The 19462-nt window shown below is 45.5% G+C and overlaps 2 protein-coding genes and 1 long non-coding RNA gene across 11 annotated transcripts; 1 reads left to right on the forward strand and 2 right to left on the reverse strand.

The window, feature by feature from the left end:
• Positions 1-886: 886 nt before the first annotated feature.
• Positions 887-10720, reverse strand: otud4 (OTU deubiquitinase 4). 8 transcript variants are annotated; one of them, XM_019856114.1, is made up of 20 exons: positions 10362-10720; positions 9621-9704; positions 7975-8025; positions 7807-7853; positions 7659-7731; positions 7343-7424; positions 7044-7222; positions 6817-6919; positions 6681-6745; positions 6499-6599; positions 5954-6039; positions 5716-5845; positions 5526-5655; positions 5376-5400; positions 5133-5297; positions 4598-5035; positions 4490-4530; positions 3548-3926; positions 2658-2707; positions 887-1786 (listed from the first exon to the last, which is right to left on the reverse strand). In XM_019856114.1, exons 1-20 carry the CDS (start codon positions 10473-10475, stop codon positions 1580-1582), a joined length of 2550 nt encoding a protein of 849 aa, XP_019711673.1. In that variant the 5' UTR covers positions 10476-10720; the 3' UTR covers positions 887-1579. The 8 variants fall into 8 exon arrangements, 7 of the variants coding, with proteins under 7 accessions (XP_019711673.1, XP_019711670.1, XP_019711669.1 ...); XM_019856111.1 differs by having other exon boundaries at positions 5376-5451; XR_002166390.1 differs by adding an exon at positions 3150-3238 and having other exon boundaries at positions 1752-1786; positions 5133-5451.
• Positions 8384-8724, forward strand: LOC109507009 (uncharacterized). The gene is made up of 2 exons (XR_002166392.1): positions 8384-8534; positions 8617-8724. It is a non-coding gene; the product is annotated as an uncharacterized LOC109507009 (long non-coding RNA).
• An 894-nt stretch (positions 10721-11614) lies between the features above and the next one.
• On the reverse strand, positions 11615-19420 carry LOC109507004 (zinc finger X-chromosomal protein-like). Of its 2 annotated transcripts, XM_019856117.1 has the most exons (10): positions 19311-19420; positions 17170-17538; positions 16893-17088; positions 16347-16820; positions 16214-16274; positions 16073-16125; positions 15200-15242; positions 14944-15123; positions 12274-13562; positions 11615-12203 (listed from the first exon to the last, which is right to left on the reverse strand). In XM_019856117.1, the coding sequence occupies exons 2-9, from the start codon at positions 17392-17394 to the stop codon at positions 12914-12916; spliced, it is 1881 nt and encodes a 626-aa protein (XP_019711676.1). In that variant the 5' UTR covers positions 17395-17538; positions 19311-19420; the 3' UTR covers positions 11615-12203; positions 12274-12913. The 2 variants fall into 2 exon arrangements, with proteins under 2 accessions (XP_019711676.1, XP_019711677.1); XM_019856118.1 differs by lacking the exon at positions 19311-19420 and having other exon boundaries at positions 17170-17944.
• Positions 19421-19462: the final 42 nt, after the last annotated feature.

Here is a 19462-nt window from a genome sequence, read left to right on the forward strand (position 1 = left end):
ATTCACTGTAAATATTTGCACAAAGTTGCACTTTTACTTTATTTCAACCATTTGAATCGTGAAACTGGCTCTGCTGTGCTGACAGTGCCACTATATCAGATTTAAGTTTTGATAAAGCCACAGCGGTGACATGACTTCAGTGTTTCGTTTTTTTTCCCCGTCATTCTTTCTTTGCTAAACAGTGAATGTAGTGTTTTTAGAAGTCAGAATCAAGCAAATTGCATCCTCGTATTATTGACAACTGTAAGCACGACAAAAAAAATCTGGTATCTGTGTTGGATCTGAAATAGCGGTCTTGAGCCAGCCCGATTGAAATACATGATAGTCACCAGAAATGCTGATAGCTTAACCCAGAGGTGTCCAACTCATTTTAGTCGCGGGCTAATTTGAAGTTAGGTCTTCCCTCAGCGGGCCGCTATGACAGTGAAATCACAAATATATTACTTGCACACAGGAAATTAATTGATTTCTAGTTTTGAAATCAGTCAAGTCACTTATAATAGTTTGTTCAATTATTGTTCAAGCGAGTGTAAACAAGGGAACAAAATTATTGCAAAATCTCAATGTTATTTATTACACATGACGATTTGACATTTCGGTACAGTTTTTAGCAAGTTGACACACACGATTTGCTTTCACTGGGCCATATAAAATGACCTGGCGGGCCGGAACTGGCCCCCGGGCCTTGAGTTTGAAACATGTGGCTTAACCCTTTCATGCACCCTGCAACCTGATAACAAGCTGTCCCCTGGAGTCACGGCTGTCCCTGAAAGGGTTAACGTATTCATGTGTGGTAATTGCTACAGATCTGCTTTGCTCATCAAACAAAGCAGTTAAAAACATTTGCGACATTCTGCCAGACTTGCATTTTTTTCCCCTTATTGTCCTAAATGTTTTTTTTTTTTTAAGCAATCTGCGAGTGAAAGTGTGCAATACTGTGTATCTGTCAATAGCCTTTTTTTTGGGGTGGGGGGGGTGTTTTGGTTGGCTAGTCAGTAGTTTGGAGTTACAGGTCAGGTGACTCATGGGAAAACCTGTCATTATGTGCTTTAAAGCGGAAACCATTAAGGGGTCATTAAAATCAGATCATTGCTGCACAACCGGTTGGGGCAAAGAGGAAGCAGCACCCTTCAACGGGGCCTGAAGCAAGATTTGATTTCACTGTTGAATCTTTTTCCTCACTTTGTCACTGTTTATTCATCAATTCTTTTCCAAAACATATTGTATGTGAAGAATAATAATAAAAATACTACAATAGGCTCTGTTGACTGTTTATTGCTCTCGGCACCTGCTGAGTTGAATTTTGCCTTGGGGTGAAAAGCCCATTTGGTTACATTGGACATGAAAGAGTGCTTCCATGACAAATCGATTGTACTCTTTGCATCGAAACCCATGCCGTAAAATAAAGCACGCAATGCTGTGGATTAATGAGAAGTGACTGATTTGAAATCAACAGATTTCAACTTTGATCAGCAAGCATCATCACCACAAGCGGAACCAGCAACATTCCTGGGAGGATAAGATAAAGAGACGACAAGAGACAAGCTGCAGTTTAGACATCTTTATTGGGTCAAGTGCATCAGACGTAGTTGCCGGTTTCTCGTCCACGCCGCCTCCTGTAGCCTCCTCGCCCGCCGGGTCGCCGTCCCCTGTAGTTTCTGCTCGGCGCTGACCGCAAACCAGAAGACTCGTCGGCCTCGTCAGTGTTGCAACCCACTGACGGGTGACGATGAGGAGGCCCCATGTGACCTCCTGCAGGAATGTGAGCCAAAGGGACTGTTCTTCCCTTCTCGAAAAAGGGAAATGTATACATTTGTTCATTTGAACCACAAGTGAGAATTGTAAATCAACTAAAACAGTGGGACAAGGGAAACCTTTCGTTAGCCTAATTTCCCCAAGGTTTTTTTTTTTTTTAATACCGTGCTAGCAAAAAGTCTTTGTTTGCTGAATTTGTTTGTTTTTGCTTTGCAACATTGTTCAGTTGCATTTAACTTTATAATAGATTTGCATTTTGTCTTTAAACCAATGTACAAAACATTTCAGTCAAATCATTATTTTATTCTTTTTTTTCCTCGATCATGCAGGGCTTCAGATAATGAACAAAGTAGCAAAATCCACTCATTTTTAACCAAACTCAAAGGGCGGACATTTTGGCACCGGCTGTTCAGTGAAAATGACATCACAGTTGCTCGGGGCTCTGGTAACGACCATTCACAGTTCACCTGTTTCCCGAGTTAGGTCATGTGACGTTCGCAAGGTGAACCGTGACTAGTCACCGCCTGACCCCGAAGCAACTGTTCTGTCATTTTCAGCAAGTGGCAAAACAGCTACCCCAATATGGATCAAAATAATTTAACGATGAGTCCAGTTCAGTATAACTGTGTAGCTTATGCGGTCGTCAATGTCACTGGTCAGTCAGTCAGTCTTTACCTGCCTTATTATACAAGTTGCTTTGCTTTTAGACAACTGCTTGCCCTCCCATACCATTAACCCCCAAACCAGAGTTTCTCGCCCCCTCATCATTGCCAAACCCCCACAAACAACCCACTTTCCCTGATAGCACCCACACCAACACATACACAGAGAAGGGAAAGAGCTTAAGATGAGACAGTGTGGGGCGTCCCCCGAAAAGAAGTGTGACAAAAGACATACAGTACCAGTGCTGGGGTGATGTCAGGCCGCGGCATCGCGTTCATGCCCTCCTCCCCTGAAGACAGACAAGAATCTTGTAATTTACAGGATGTGTGCATCGACACAAATTGAAAACATACTACTCCTAAAAAAAAAAAAAAAAAGTTAATAATATTGGGCTATCAGGTGAAACTGCAGGATGAACCTACAATGCACTAGATCCCTTCAGACCGTATCTCACTGAACAGAAAAGGTTTGCAAATGTGTGTGCATGTAGTGAATGCTTTTTTTTTTCCCGGTCAGGGTTTGTTCAAGGTCGCAAAGATGTTTGCCAACAATGTCAATGGTCTCAAACACTATCTTGTCGCATAGAAATTTTCAACATGTTAAAAATTTGACAGCGATAAGAAAAACTGCAATCCTAATTACTGTTTGGGAACGTCTTTGCAATTGTTTGCAACACTGAACATATCCTGACACGCCACCCCCCCTCACAAAAAGTCATTACATGCCCAGACACTTGCTGCTAAGCTTTGCCGCAGAGTCAGATAAGGTATTTACGCGTAAACTTCCGTTGGCCTTCTTGTAAACTACCAATTAAGTTCACCTGGAAAGATTACAGTGCATTTTACGTTCTTCCTGAGTTTTGGCCCAAAAGCAGAATGCAGTGATGCCTTGGGAGGAGCTTAATTCGTTCCATGACCACGCTGGAACCTCAAAACATCCCAACGCATTGATATGAACTGATAAACAATTAATCCGTTTTAGCCTCCCCTCCAAAAAAAAACAAAACAGCACCCTATAATTTTTGTAAACGAGAATTGTATCTCCCAAAAAAACGTACGTCAGGTCACTTGTATGTCAAGGCAACACTGCAGCTCTCACTTTTTACGAGTACAGACGAGTATGTTGGTACCCATATTATACGTAAGTGCTGTGTTGACTGGAAAAGCTTGAAGAAAGCCTCTGTGGAGAAGACTGGCGTGGGGGTCCGGCGGGTATGATGGCATCGCGGCACACTGTGGACTCTGCGTGCCGGATCCTGCCGTCGGATGCTGTTGCCCCGGCAACGCTTGATACGACGACGGCCTGTGGGGTGTGGGCCACGGGTCAGCGTAGCCCTTAGCAGGCTCACCTGGTTGCGCGGCAACTGCCTCGGAGGAACATGCAGGCTGGAGGGGGCAATCGGGAGGGCAGTGAGGGATCTGGGGTGGGTGGATTCGGGGCTGCATGATGTGGGCCTGCTGGAGGGGGAGCAGGTACAGGTAGGGCATGTAGAATGGCCAGGTGTATGCCTGAAACACAACAAACATCTGCATTCAAAACTTGGGTGTTGACGTAAATGGTACATTTTACAATAATGCTGTCTATTATGTTTTTGGAACAAAGCGATAAAGAGTACGTCAGTGGGTGGAATTTGGGTGTAGCTGTTACCTGTAATTCATTGATCGCCCTTCTTTTTTTATTTCTTGTTTTATTAGTGGTCCTTGCATGAACCTCATGCAACGTCAAAAGCGCCTACTTTGGCGGCAATTTGCCAGTATTACTGCCCTCATGCAACGTCGAAAGCGCCTACTTTGGCGGCAATTTGCCAGTATTACTGAAAATTAATAATTGTTTGATAATATCAAATGTTGTGTTTATTGATGAAAAGATTAGTTGTGTCAGGTGCTAGTGCATACTTGATTGACATGTATGAGGTCACACCGATTTGTGCTCGCGTGTTAATTAGGCCCGTGTGCTAGTTAATACAATTGTGGAGGTGGTTTGTTTTGAATCATTTAAAAACGGAAACAATCTATGGAACATGGGTTCCCGATTGTGTGCATGTTACATGCACGGTCTTGGTGCTTTTTACCTTCACACCCAAGTTGAAGAAAAACCTCAGGACGTTGATATCTGTGGAAGCAAAATCATCAGCGGGGTAGACATGATGGACTGCAACACCTAACTTGACATTCCTCACCCTGGGGGAGGTCTTCTCCTGAACTGTGGAGAGAAAATTCGGGAGTTGGGAGCACATTGCCGTTCTCTCCCTGGGGGAACCCAGGGTATAGGGGGTCCTGGTAGAGGTGGTGAACGAGGATGCCTCCGGGAAGGGTCGGGAGGTGTCCAAGTGGGAGAGGAGCAGCAGCCAACAGCTGGGGGGAGCCAGAGGAGGGAACGGGCAAGGCCTCGTGAGCTGGTAAATTCTCACTGGGATTCTGGAGTGTTGGGTTGATGAGGGGAGAAGATGTAGGCTCCGACTGGACTTGGTTCTGGCTGTGTGGGGGATCCCAAGCTTTGCCGCCGACATCGGCCACCTGATCCTTCAATTCTTGAGCGGACCTTTGATCCATAGTTGCATCACCCCGGTTGTGGAGCGCTGACACGCTCTCAGCATCTCCAGCATCTGGATATTTAACTGGAAAGACATCAGAGAACTCTCATTGTACACTTCTCACAAAAAAGTTTTGGGTACGGGTCTATCCCTATTGTATAAATAAGGCCCCATGTCTTACTTGACCTCTGAGCTGAAAGTCGGGCATCGGTGACTTGAGGACGAGGAAGCACCGGTGATGAAGACGAGGAGTTCGGGTACACCGGAGGACTGGGGGAGGACAAATGGGGGCTGAAGGCCCTCGCAGCCCCTGGAGACGGTGCGATGGGAGCTATGAACGTGGGAGCTGGAACGCAAGCGGGTGCAGGGGAGGGACTTTTTGAAGATGGGACAGCCGCGCCCGTCGAAGGAGACGCATCAGTACTTTGAAGAGGTCCAGTGGCACTCTTCTGTCTTTCCCAAGCAGAGGGAGAGAGTGTCTCAACATCTTCAAGTGGACTCTGAAGAAGACAGATTTCATTCTTCCCTGAAGAAAAACATAATGCAAAGAACGACGGATGCACGGATTGCTTACCCCGAGGGCCGGAAAGCTGAGCTCATCCCTGAGACGGATCTCCACCAGCGCCACATTCTTCAGCGCCTCCTCTTTGGCCAAACGCTCCTCCTCAGTCAGGCCAAAAGACGAAGTGTCAGGTGCACTCCTCCTAAAGAACAGCACCGACTTGGTACATTCCCGGGAGCAAATGAAGAACTGTCGCATTTACCTTTGCCGCCTCGGCTCCTCATGCGGCGGCCGCGACTTCTTCAGGCGCGCACGTCCCCTTGGGCTCGAAGCGGACCCTCTGGGTATAGAGGAAGACTTGTGTCCAGGCTTGCCAGTGCACCAAGGCCCCTCTGGAAGACAAAGCAAGCCTCACCCTTGACACAGACATCACATCACAAGGAAAGGCCCCTTTTACAACAGTCTCATCTGTCATTTGACATTATCGAACATGCCAATACCTTGCTGCCCATTGCTAAATCTCCCCTCACGACGGACGGCAGCGCTCTCCGACGTCACGGGTCGCAGGCTCCACAGAGGAACACGTCTGCCATCAGACACGTGCAGCAGTTAGCGTGTCTACAGTGGTGCCTTGAGATACGAGTGACCTCGGCATGCGAATTTTGAGGAAAAGCAAGTAGCGGTGCAGCTGATCATTTTTGCTATGCCCGACCAATTTCTGTTTAGCTTAATGCTAAACTATAAACAGGTTAAAGAGGAGCATCAGTGTTACGGTGTAACAACCCTTTCAGCAACAGATATTTGGACACAAACAGCAGAGAAACACATGATGTCAGAAAAAAAATACTGTCAAGTATACATTTTGCCGTGTAAATGAATATGGCCACATGTTTGGATTCGAGAAGTTCACTCGCACATCTGTGATAAATTAAAAAATGCCAAAATGTTGGGTGGTCCACGGTGCATGACATCATTGTGAAAGTAAAAGTGAATTACCCCCATGCATAGTAACAGCATTTGTAATTTGTATTTATGTCTAACTCACAGTTGGCCTTCCTCTTCTGTGTGGACCATCACCAGACCATCACCGGGCGGGACTTCCTCAATGGTGGCATTGTAGCTCTGTTCACTTTCATCCAGCCACACCTACAATAATTGAACGGCGATTAGTCTGTGCGGACATTGAAAAAGGAAAAATGTACATCTTCCAAAGTCAGCGTGCCGGACCTGACATTGTTGGCCCACAGTGTACTGCATCCCCGCAGCCATGCAGTAATCCCGCTTTAGTTGCGCTGAAAGACATTCCATTTTCTTAGCGCATGTCGATTTAAACGGGAGGAAAAAAATTGTACCGATGCCGTACCCTTCTTGGACTTGTGCCATACGTCATATGCAACATTTCGGTACAGGCTCTCACTCAGTGACCGGCGCACACTTTCTGGCAAAACAAGGCCGCTGCCCCGCCCCTGGATTCACACAAAGTGCATTGTCAGATTTATACTCGCGACGGACAAAATATAAGGTCACATTAAATTGAGGTCAATCCCAACATTCCGACCAAAAGCCCAATCTCCCGAACTTTTCTGTCACCCTTGTCCGGCTGTTGTTGCTCCTGAACGAGTTGCCGGTGTCCGAGTCGTCGCTGCTGATGCACGGCGCCATGTTGTCGTCATTCAGCCGCTCGCCAGCTCGGCCGCTCGACTGATAGGAAGCCACGGTCTGCCGGCTCACCTGGAAGACGTCGGCGTACAGCAGCTCGTACAAGATGGCTGCCGCGCAAAGACATTACTCATCACACGGGCTTGACGACTCGTTCGCTGAATCGTTTTCCGGTGAGGACAAAGTGCGTACTAGTACATCCGTGCCTATGGACTAGATCTGGGACTCACACTGGCAGAGCGCAGCGTTCTTTATACGGCTGATGGGATAAACACTGTCGTAGTGATTCCCGTTCAGAAAAGACAGCTGGACCTGTGGGGCGGGGGAAGAAGTCAATTCTAGGCACACAGCACTACAACATCTTTTTCTATATGCAGGGTATAAACAGAGTACGCGTTGCGGTAGGTGGCAGAAAGTGTGTGTCCCGATCGTGAGAAAAAATGCTGCAATTCGTGGCGTGAAGAGCGAATGACATGTATCAGAGCCAACGACGTTCAACTCGGGGCCACGCAGAGTCATTGTGGTGAGTTGGTGTGTGAAACAAACCTTCTCCTTGAACTTGTTGCCTGTGATATCCACTGGAGATTTGCCAAGCTCTTGAAAGATCACAAAGTCTCTCCTATAGACATGGGCAACAATCACTAAAAGTTTTAATCATCTCTAAAATGGAGCAGACATACAAACTTGTGCTTACTTGAACATGATGGCCAGCGCGTTCATCTCCACCTCGCCTGCCCACTGCTGCAAAAAAAAAAAAAAAAAAGACTGTTGGCATTAACTGAGACAAAAACAAACAAACAAAAAAAAAAACACCCAATCAGGTGTTCAACTTTGCTGCGTTACGATTATGAGGAAGTCTCACTTGCGGGTCCTGAAACCGCTGCAGGTACGCTTCAAAATCGCCTTCAATAAACTTCACAAACACAAACACAAACATTAAAAAGTTCCAGAGACGACGCAAGTACTTCACGTCAAGTCTACGGTTACGAACTAAAGCATGTGCCAAAGTTTGGGTACACCCAGGGTGAAGAGTATGTTCAGTTGTGCCAACAGTTATCAGGGAGTGCTTTATGCCGTTATTTTTGTCATTTCAACATTACACCGCTGATTTTTAATTTATTTATTGATAACAGAATTTACTGTTTTGTACAGTGACCTTAAGTCTAATTGAATTCAATCTTTACAAGTCCCACATATTTTTTTAATTGGAGGTACTATTCAGAATAACTACTTTCAGGTGCAATACAGTTTAACTGAATCATTAAGCAGCTTTTTAATATCCTATATTTAATTAAGCATAATGTAAATGCTAAAAAAAAGGGTTTATAAGATCAAACATATTTTTGGGAATAAAATTTCTGTCATGCTGCTGTATTTTAATGTTGCCATGGTAGTACTTTGAAAATTCCGCTGTTTTTTGAGGTGGGTACGTGGTATAAGAAGTTCCATTAAGCAGCTTTTTAATATCCTATACAGTACTTTGAAAATTCTGCTGTTTTTTGAGGTGGGTACGTGGTATAAGAAGTTTTAGAACCACAGAAGATGACTTCATAGCAAATAGCAGTCATGTGTTGTGCACAAACACATGTAGCCAATAGAAGCACACTGCACACACACACACAAAAAAAAAAATTGCATCATCACCTTCATCCACAAGTTCCTTGGATTTCATGAACACATGAAATGCACAAAAAAACAATGCATAGCAGAAAAAGCCAAAACAGAGCAAAAGACACAAAATGCAACTCAACAGTATCTTTGAGCACAGCGCCATCTGATGGAGAGGATGAATCATTGCCGGCCCCAATGAAAAAAATACCACAACTCAGCGCACAGCTCAAGACAATCAAGCAGCACAGCAGGCAGGTTCACAAATAGCAGCGTCCGCCACGTCACTTACATAGCCAAAAAGAGGAGACAAACGGCACATAAACATGGCTCATTGTAAAATGAGCATTTTAGAAAATATATGATACATAGAATATGGAGGTTTGGGGGGGCGGGGGGTTGTGTCTAAATGAATTGGCAATTAAAAACAGCATTTTGTATTTCATTTGATGAACTCAAATCTATGTCAGTGATAAATATGCAAAAAACACAGTTATCAGGAAGAGAGAAAATACTTTCTCATGGCACTGTATTTAAGCACGCGCATGGACACACACCCACACACAACTGCAGCTAGAGCAATGGGAAACTAGTCAAAAATAAATAAAAATAAAATAAAAATAAATTTTCAACAAGCAGCAGCAAACATCCAGAAGCAAACAAGATTCATCATGACTCGTATATTGGCAAGACAAAGTGACATATAAGAAACTTTTAGGTTGGCTTTGAAAAGCAACGTTTTTAATGTGCTGTTAAGTGTATAGGGTGCCCAAACCTCTGTGCATGCTCAAGTTGCTTTTGGGGTAAATGTGTCAAAGCAACACCTGACTAATCTAAACAATCTTGCTCCGAGGGACTCTTATCACCAACGCGTTTCGCAGAAACTTAACGTGCACTCACTGCCTCATAGATCTCTCTGTGCTGCCTCAGGAAGCGAATACACTGGGCCCGAACTTGTGCGTGAATACTTTGGCAGTGAAGAACCTGAAACAAGAGCATACATAAGCACATATGAGCATACGACAAAGTGGTACAATAAAGGCATTTTCTTTGTATTTCGGGAAGAACGTTCAACTGCTCTGCTCGCAAACGGTTTGCAATACAGGGAGTGTCAGAAAAGTTACAGGAATTGACTTTTAGTTATTCCACACAGCACTTGCGCGCACTTGTTCTTTGAGAATACACAAGTCAGGCGAGTCTTTTCTCGACTGGTTAAAAACTAATTAGACTAAGATATGCAAAGTGTGAAGATAATGACAAGATAAGATTTGAGAGAGTGGAGGGGTTGCCAGGGAACGTTCCCAGGCCCTCAGAGATTTCTCTTTTTTTTTGGGCGGGGGGCTGATAAATGAGCAAAAATATTAATATTCCAGTCAAACTGAGACAAGAGCTCATGACTGGAGGTGAAAAAAAGACTGCGTCCCATTTTTCAAATAGGAGTTTGTGTAATGGGGCGGGGGGGATTGCGTCACGCTAGTAACACACAACAAGGACAGGGGGCTTCTTTAATGGTATATGCGGCATTTTGTCTGACAAGCCACACGAAAAAAAGATTACGTCTGAGCAACATATGCGCTACTTGGTGGCAGTTGATGCCGTCACGCGAGCCACAATACAGAAATTAAGATGGTTTGTTTGTACCTGTTCGGCCACGGCACGAAACAAGCACGACCCGTCCTTGGCGACGCGTTTCCGATGAAGTCCGACGGTGGCCAAGTAGTCGTCCATGAGCGCCTCTTCCTCGTTCGCTCGCATGTTGCCAGCGCGGTGAATGCTAACTCAGGCTACCGCTGCTATTTTCAGCAACTTGAAACGCACTAAAGACGAGCACTCGCCATCGACCAAACTACAAGGTGACGCGTGCATATGACGGGGTTCACTTTTGTTTTCCAGAAAGGGGCCGCCCTTCCTTCTGAGCTTGCTCGTTAGCAAGGAAGTCGTGAAAACGAAAGTAACTTTCACTTTCCTTTTAACGGGCGGTCCTTACCATCAAGGTAGCATTTAAAAAGCGCCTTACTTCCGGGTTATGGCCACACATTTCCCGCCAAACGCACAACGCGGAAGTCATTCAGCCAATAAGCACGCGATGATGACAGCACCATCGATGCATTGATTGGCTCTCTGAACTGAATGATTGCTTCATTTAAAAACATGTAATAATAAAGTGGGCGGGGCGGTGCTCGACTGGTTAGCTCATCCGCCTCACAGTGCAGAAGTGGAGGGTTCAGTTCCGGCTTCGTGCATGCGTGGGTTTTCTCCGGGTACTCCGGTTTCCTCCCACATTCCAAAAACATGCATGGCAGTTTAATGGAACACCCGAAATTGTCCCTCGGTGTGAGTGTGAGCGTGAAGTTTGTTTGTCTCTGTGTGCCATGCAACCAATTAAAAAAAGAAGTGAATAATTGTCATGTCTTTTAATTTGGATTTAATCGTGGCATTCAATGTAGCCCTAATCGTCAAAAATGGTCCCTTCTAACCTTGTGATAGTAACTGCAACATGATGGTGGTATTCAGAAGGTGAACGAATCACTTCAATCCCCACTGAAGGTCCAGGTACCAAATGGACTGCTTTCTTGCCCCTCTTCCTGTGCTTCCTCGCATCCTCCTTCTCCTTTCATTTAGTGAAATCTAATAATGACCTGTTTGTAAGCTCCCTTGGCTACAACAGGCCAGGTAACCCTGGCAACCAGAAAGGGGGGTGGAGGTGGGGCAGTGCCCATGGCGATTGACACTACCCACTCACTCGTGAGTGTGTGTGCGCAGTGAAGAGTGTGACCTTCATGGCTCTGACTTATTTATTAATTTGCCGCCTCGACAGTCATACTCTTGGATGATGATCGTGATCATGCTGAGGCAGAAAAGAAACCGTCGTGAGACAAAGAAGGAGGTGTTCCTGTCCTGAAATGAGACTTTATTGATCAAGCGGAAGCAAAGAGGACTCAGCAGAGGACACCACCACGACCCTCTCCGGGATCCATCCACATTTCAAGCATGGGACTGACTGCTGGTTCTGCTGAATCCGTGAGCTCATTTGTTACAAGACAATCGACAGTCGCTGGTCAAACTGTACTGTAAACAATCTTGGAATGCAATATATATATATATATATATATATATATATATATATATAAACATTTCTTCTAATGATTTGTCTTTTTTTAATTTTTTGCATCAGCAAGCCAACAAAGTGCACATGGGTTGCTATATACAACAGAAAGATCAGCAAGAGCGTCTTTGTCCTTCAGAACCTCCATCGACACTGCCACACAAAAGCAAACCAAGTGAAGTAACACACAGAAAGGAAACTTTTTTTTTTAAGACAAAATATAGTGCAGCTGTGATTTAGAGCTGGTTTGGGAAAAAAAAAAAAAAAAGATTCTGATACATTTTCATGCAGTTCATTCGGGCAATAATCACTCTAATTAGGGATGCACCAATAGCAGTTTTTCTCCCGCAGATTGATTGAGGGTACTGCCAATGCAGCTTACAATTGTGATGAACATATATTTAATATGAACCAAATATGGTTAAAAAACACAAACATTTCTTGAACATAACACAGGTTTCATTCACTCAAACCTCTGTAACCCATTTTGAGACATTTTAATATTTTTTTTCTTCAAGACCGCTTCTTAGCAGAGTTTGTCCTCCATTTCGCAGGGCATAATAGGCAGTCGGTAAGGATTGTGATCCGTGTGATACGCACGTGGATACTACTCCCCCTGCCCGGAAGTTACATACAGCTGATGGTAGTATCAGAATATTTTTTGGAAGTCCAGACAAACAGTACCAAGATTGGTATTGGTGCATCCTTAAATAATTAAGCATTGCATGAATTGCTCATGACCATTAGCTGTGGCTATGAAAAAAAAATTTTGAGGGTGCGAATGACCTCAAGGAAATATTTACAGTTTTGGTTCACTGACACTCATTGTCTCATCATTCTCGTAGATTCACAGAAAAGCTGGCTGTTTCTGAAGGACAACACATACCTAGTAGTAATAATTCAAGACAATCATAAGAAAAGGAGTCAAGTGCTTTACGAGTTAGCACTCCAATGATTGGCGAAAAGCAGACGACGTTGAGTGCGTCAGTTTTTGACATTCTTAAACGTGGCAGCGGGAGCTTTACATCCATCGAAGGAGACATGAGAAAAAGATGAAGAAAGAGGACAAAAGGACGAGGGAAGACATTCACAAAGATGTCAGGCCTAGGTAGCCAAGGAAAGAATGTTTGTTGGAGGAGGAGGAGGATGAGGGGAGAGAACACGGGGCCGCACCGGAGTGAGGCTTCAGCGAGAGGAGAGTCGTGATGGGCACAAGAGGAGACAAATCCCTCCACCCTGCTAGCTCACACAGCGAGGGTTGAAGAGGAAGATGAGGAGATGACGAAGATGAGGAGGGCACGCTGGTGTGCAGTCGCCGAACGTGTTTGCTGGGATTGTCTCCATGCACGTAGGAGCGGTGCGTGTGCACGTTGCCGGGGGAGTGCGCGGCGCTCGCCGCGGCCACGGTTGCGTGCGCTCCGTGCTTGACCTTGCAGTGCAGACGCAGGCTGTCCCGCCGCTTGGCGCTATACGGGCAAAGGTGGCAGGTGAAGGGCCGCTCGCCGGTGTGCACGCGCACGTGTTCCACCAGCTTGTTGGCGGTGCGCGTCAGGTGGCCGCAGCGCTCGCACCGGTACTGGTTGCCTTGGCGATGACCCTGGAAGTGAACCAGCAGCTCTGGTTGCCCGGGAAACGACCTCTGGCAGATGCGGCAGCGATGCTCTGAGGTGATCGTCTCTGGCAGGGTTGCCGTGGCAACTGTAGGTGCGCTGCCGGCGGGAAGGGTGAGGGGGCATCTGGCGGGGGTGGAGGTGAAGTGCGGTGGTTAGCGCACCCACGATCGTTGCTGCAATCGCACTTCTCTTGCTAGCGTTAGCAACTTTTTGCTCCTAAAAAGCACTTAGCAGTAAATTTTTGTTCCAGATGGTTTAAATATGTTTGGAAACTTTGAGCAAGTTTTGAAGTGATCCAAATGCTAAAAGACCAAACTAGATCAAGGATGGACAATTTAAATGCTGGAGGGGGGGCGGGGGGCACAATTTTTCAATGCTCCTGGCGGGAGCCACATAGGACCGCACACCCGCTAACAAGACAAAATGCTATTTCAAATATGGATAAAGTATGCGCTCTTAATATATTTAATTTTTGATAAGAAAATTTTCAATGCATGTAGAAAAGATCCAATAAGCTAACTCAACAATCAAGAGTTTGAAACAAACAACAATAAACCACATACTGTATTTTTTTTTCCTTTACAAAGGGCTCGCTTGCAAAAAACGTACTTCTCATGGATGGCACAAAACTGCTGGACTAAAAAAAAAAAAAAAAAAAAAAACACATTAGGTGAAAGAGCTCTTTTTTCCCCCAAAAAATAATCAAGTTACTCCAAATTTTTAATTTAATTAAGGTGCTTGGTTTGTCCTTCATATCCAAATCCTCAAAAAATATTAGTCTGACTCCCGTTGTAATATAGGGCAGTATAAGATCAAGTGTAAGTGCAGCGAAGACATGTCTGTGTTGGTGACTGGTGATATTACAACTTAAAACTACACTCAACCCCTGCTTAATTGCAGTTCGGCACCTGCAGATTCACACATTTGCTGCTTATTTGTTTTATTTTTGGGGCGAAAGGGGCACTACACCCTAAAGTGATTGGCAGTCAGTTGGATAAATAAAGGGCACCGCCCCCCCCAACCCCCAGCTATTTTTTAAATTAATCAAAGGGCCACCCAGAGTGTTGCGGGGCGCCAGTTGCCCATCCTTGAACCTGCTCATAAACAAACTAATCTAAATTAACATGTTTCAATTTATTTATTTTTTTTGCCAATATGGCCAGCCAATTTGAATATTATTACGGTGTAATCGACATAATGCTGTAATTAAAATAGAACAACCCCCTTTTTTTTCAAGAATAGGTTATATGTGCCACCATTCGACTAAGCACGATATTCTGATTCATATTGCATTTGTACAATAAAACCGAATTGATTAGTTTTCATCCATTCGAGGGGGTGCAACAATGGGCAATATCGCCCTCTGCTGTCGACAGAAAAAACATTGTTGCAAAAATAAAATGTGGGGTGAAGACCTCCTTTAATCATATAATTTAGCAACTTCTAGCAACAAATGGCCCTTCCTTGAGCAATATCCCCAAAAGAAGCGACGGTCGCGTCACACCTGGTGGCTCCGCCTAGCACATGCTTGTCGGCGTGCGCCTTCATGGCCGCTTCCTGATTGGTGGCGTGGTCGCAGACGCAGCAGCGCAGCGAGAAGGATCCGCGCTCCTGCTGCCGATGCTCCGTCATATGAGCCCGGAAAAGGAGGCGCCCGTCGGTCTCGAAGCCGCACACGTGACACCTGAGCGCAAGGAGCAAGGTCCTTCGTATCCATGGCGACGGCAAACCAAGCTTTTCAGTGGATGAGGCCAACTCACCTGTAGAAGAAGCTCACACTACCTCGTGGGCTGCTTGGATTGCCTGCAGGACACAAAAGCAACAAACATCTTTTATGTTTTGTGTTCTGTTGTACTATTTTTGTTGTTTTATGTTATGTGGTTGGTAAAGCGCTTTGATACAGCTGCAGCTGTTGTGAAAGCGCTATATAAATAAACATCGAGTGTACTTTATTGTACATATTGTATTATCTCAAAACTGTCGTGGCAAGCAAAACAATGAAATGCTCTTCCACTAGAGGGCAGTACCTGCTTAAGAGCTCCATGGCTAGTTTTTTGCTTTTATTTTCGGGCAAAAATTTAAGATACCTCTGGATATTTGACCACAAACAGTACATCCTCACATGGAAACAGACAATATAACAATACTCACCGGAATATTTTCCTTTTGATCTGCGAGATACAACTAATATTATTGCAATTTAGTGAGTCACGTACAGTAGTTGTGAAAATCTTTGTGTCTCTATGACTGTCTTATACTGCCCCTGGTGGCCAAATAGTTTATTTCTTTACAGTCACTTCAATTACTGTATGTTTTAATAAAGTCTAATATTAGAGAGTGCTATTTTCCTTATTTAAAAAAAACACATGGCAATTTTTGTTGGGTTCAAACATATTAAAATTAACTCCCATTCATGTGAATATTTTAAGATACAAGCATTGTCATGGAATGAATCAAACGCTTTTTTCAAGGCCTTGAAAAAAGTCTTGTACTTGACTGACATAGTATTTAGTGCATTGTATTCGATATTCAGATTTTTATTTATTTGTTGCCCAACATGCTATTTTGCTGTTGCAAATTTTTGTAACCACCAAAAACAGTTAACACATCAGAACTGTGGATGTGTTGCATACCATACGCAGGCTCCGAAGGGCAGGACCAGGCCGGTTCCGCCTTCAGGACTGGACTACATGCGACACAAAGACATGGACACACTGCTTAGAATGCTGCATAAGAAGAAGAAGAAGAAGAAGAAGAAGGTAGCAGACACAGACCTGCGCCTGGTGGGGGGGTTAGTCCTCAGTGCCGGCACACTGGTGGATTTCGCGACCCGCTCTGGATGGAGAGCAAAAGCAGAACATGAACATTACAGCTGACATGACAAAAGTAAACCATGTTGTGTGCTACCTGAGAGCTGGTGAAGCAACGTGGATGCCAGGTTGACAGACATGTCCTGCCACAGCGCCGCCCGCAGGCACTGCTCTGCCATTTTGGCTCCGGAACACAACTGGTCTCCGAAGAACTGCCGGTCCTCCATCGCGACGCCAGAGAACAACCGGGGTTGGGTCTCTTCCTCCATTTTTCCCCTGAGAAGAATTTGCTCGGCCAAGGTGGCCGCCGAGCTCTCCTCCTCCTCCACTTTGACAGCAAGCGTAACATTCGGAACATCACCATCGAGATGGGGATCGGCCATCTCCTCCGCCTCGACGTGTTCTTTTTTGACGGCCAAAAGACGGTGACCTCCATCGCTAGAAGAAGACGGGCCTTGCACGTCTCTTATTGGCCCGTCACGGAAGACACCTGACATGCTCTGCGTGTCGATTTCCATGGAGGCCTCTTCCTCCTTGACCTTCACATGGGGCTGGGTCAGGAACTGACTCTCTGCCATGAAAAACATTTCCTTATGTTCTCGCTGTCAAATGGATGGATCAACACACATGCACACACACAAACCTGCCAGTTTCCTCAGCAAGTCCGAAGCCAGCGTGTCAGTGGTGGCATCACCCTCAGGTGTGTGCGTGAGCGAGGGTGGATCAGGACTGGCCCCGGGGCCATCGGGGGACAGAGCAAGACCCGGTTCCTCCTGCTGCCCACCTCGACCCTCTCCTCGACTCCCAGGGAGCATCTGGGACTTCTGGGTGGCCTCTGAAGTCACACACAAAAAGACATCAGACAGGCACTATGTGTGCTCATGTGTGTGTGTGTGTGTGTGTGATTTTAAACTACACAACAGCCTAATGAGAAGGTCAGACGCCATCTTGGTGTTGACATCAGGGCTGAAGAGAGAAGTCGCTGCCAGGAAGGGGCTCAAACCTGCTGTGCACAACTCCGACCTGCGGTCAGCGTGCACGTGGTCCTGCCGACGAGCTGCCTGTGTGTGTCGTTGGGCCACGTCGGGAGGAGGAGGCGGAGGAGGAGGAGGAGTAGGCTGTAACGCACTCGACCCACGCTTCATTTCCCAGCGACGAGGAAGGGAGTCACACTCAGAAGAGAGGCGAGCGATACGAGAGGAGGGATGCTAAAATAAGACGTGAAGGTTCTTGGCCACTTGGTGGAGACGAGAGCATGATGAAAATCTACTCTTTCGACTGTTTCTGACCTGTGAGCGAAGGATGAATGCCAAGGGAGGCAGAAGACGGAAGGTGAATGACGAGCATGACAAGAAACAAAACATGATCAAAGTGAATCCCCTAATCCGGCAATCATTGAATGGATATGACCCGATAAGTGTCATAATCACATCACCATGGTAACAGGCTGCAGCATCTCCTGCCCTGACCTTATTTGCAACAATCCATTCTGATTATGGGTGGGTAAAAAATATCGATTAATCGATGCAGTAATAACTCCCATAGGCTTTAATTTTTTGGTATATGTACACAACTGCCATGTTTATTACTTTTGTCAATGATTTGTAAGTTATTCTGCAAATCTTTATGTTCAGACATTCTATTGCACAAAAATGTGATGTGGCATACCATGTACGTTCACGTGGCCATAAAAAGACATTAAATTTGTCAACAGGGATGCTATAATTGTTTTTAATGAATTAAAATCCATCCATCCATCCATGCATCCCTCCATTTTCTAATCCCCTTATTCTCGCAAGGGTCACACACAGACTTGCTGGAGCATATCCGAGCTGTCTTCGGGCAGTAGGCAGTTTACTCGCAGTAATAACTCCCTTAGGCTTTAATTTTTTGGTATATGTCCGCAACTGCCATGTTTATTACTTTTGTCAATCATTTGTAAGTTATTCTGCAAATCTTTATGTTCAGACATTCTATTGCACAAAAATGTGATGTGGCATACCATGTACGTTCATGTGGCCATAAAAAGACATTAAAATTTGTCAACAGGGATGCTATAATTGTTTTTAATGAATTAAAATCCATCCATCCATCCATGCATCCCTCCATTTTCTAATCTCCTTATTCTCACAAGGGTCACACACTGACTTGCTGGATCATATCCGAGCTGTCTTCGGGCAGTAGGCAGTTTACACCCAGAACTGGTCGCCAGCCAATCCCACTGAATCAAAATTAAAGCATTTTCATTATTATCAAATCACAACCTAAACCATCAAAATCAGCTAGTGAGGTTCTTCACAATATCCAGCCCTAATTCAAAAGTCAGTAACAAGCTGCAGGGCCCAAAACATTGCATTGTTATGTAATTTTTTTATATAAATAAAATTATCCAATGTTCCACTCATGTCAATCGAAATTGGCAAAATAAATAAATAAAGGATGATAAATAATGTCCAAGTGCAATCGTAATATAGTCAAATTGTTGGAAACTATTAATATGTAAGTAATAATTAACACTAATTCGGTCCTCTCTGACTCCAGTCGACCCGGTTCACTCCAACCTCTCAACTCGACATTCGTGACTCACGGGAGTCCGTAAATGACCGTGACCCCCTTTCCTCCATCCCTCCCTGTTCGGTACCAGTCGCACGGAAGGTGTCCGAACCCTCCGGACGGAGCGGGAGTTCCCACCGGTGCTCCTCGCCGTTCCCCTCTCCCTTTCCCCCGTCGCAACATGGCTGACACGCCGAGTCACAAAGTCACTTCCCGGCGTGGGAGGACGGGCGCGCCAATTTGGTACGGAGAAGCGGCAAATTTGTTCCGTTTTCAGCTGGTACCAGGAAGGAGGGCAGGTGTCAAGAGCCCAGTCGCCCCCTCCCTCACCATCCCTCTCCCCCTCCTTCTCTCCATCACGCCCCTGCAACATGGCTGAACGGAACTCGACCTCACGAGACCTCTGAAGTCCTCCACTCGGGTCATTTCGCGTCGACAACCCGCCCCGGGACGACCAGACGACGCCTTGCCGCCGCCCCCACTTCCCCGCTCATCCTCCGAGACTTACCGGTACCGGGAGGGCAGGTGGCGGCGGTGGTTGAGATGGTGCAGTCCAGGGCAGATCCTATATATAGACCACACATCTTACTGGCGGTGAATTCTCTCTTTTTTTTTTTTTCCCCCTTTTTGGCGTGCCCCTCGGGCTTTTTCCGGCCCTTT

This window comes from Hippocampus comes, unplaced genomic scaffold (assembly GCF_001891065.2).
Source record: "Hippocampus comes isolate QL1 unplaced genomic scaffold, H_comes_QL1_v1.1 scaffold246, whole genome shotgun sequence".
In the NCBI taxonomy this organism is placed as follows: domain Eukaryota; kingdom Metazoa; phylum Chordata; class Actinopteri; order Syngnathiformes; family Syngnathidae; genus Hippocampus; species Hippocampus comes.

Coding starts and splice junctions, on each gene's coding strand:
- otud4 (XM_019856109.1), bottom strand. CDS start 10,475: ATGCGAGCGAACGAGGAAGAGGCGCTCATGGACGACTACTTGGCCACC. Junction 7,732..7,806: donor GCGCTGGCCATCATGTTCAA/GTAAGCACAAGT, acceptor CCATGTCTATAG/GAGAGACTTTGTGATCTTTC. Junction 1,787..2,657: donor CTGACATCACCCCAGCACTG/GTACTGTATGTC, acceptor TTTTTCGAGAAG/GGAAGAACAGTCCCTTTGGC.
- LOC109507004 (XM_019856117.1), bottom strand. CDS start 17,394: ATGAAGCGTGGGTCGAGTGCGTTACAGCCTACTCCTCCTCCTCCTCCG. Junction 16,275..16,346: donor GTTGCTTCACCAGCTCTCAG/GTAGCACACAAC, acceptor CTCTCCATCCAG/AGCGGGTCGCGAAATCCACC. Junction 15,124..15,199: donor AGTGTGAGCTTCTTCTACAG/GTGAGTTGGCCT, acceptor CCTTGCGCTCAG/GTGTCACGTGTGCGGCTTCG.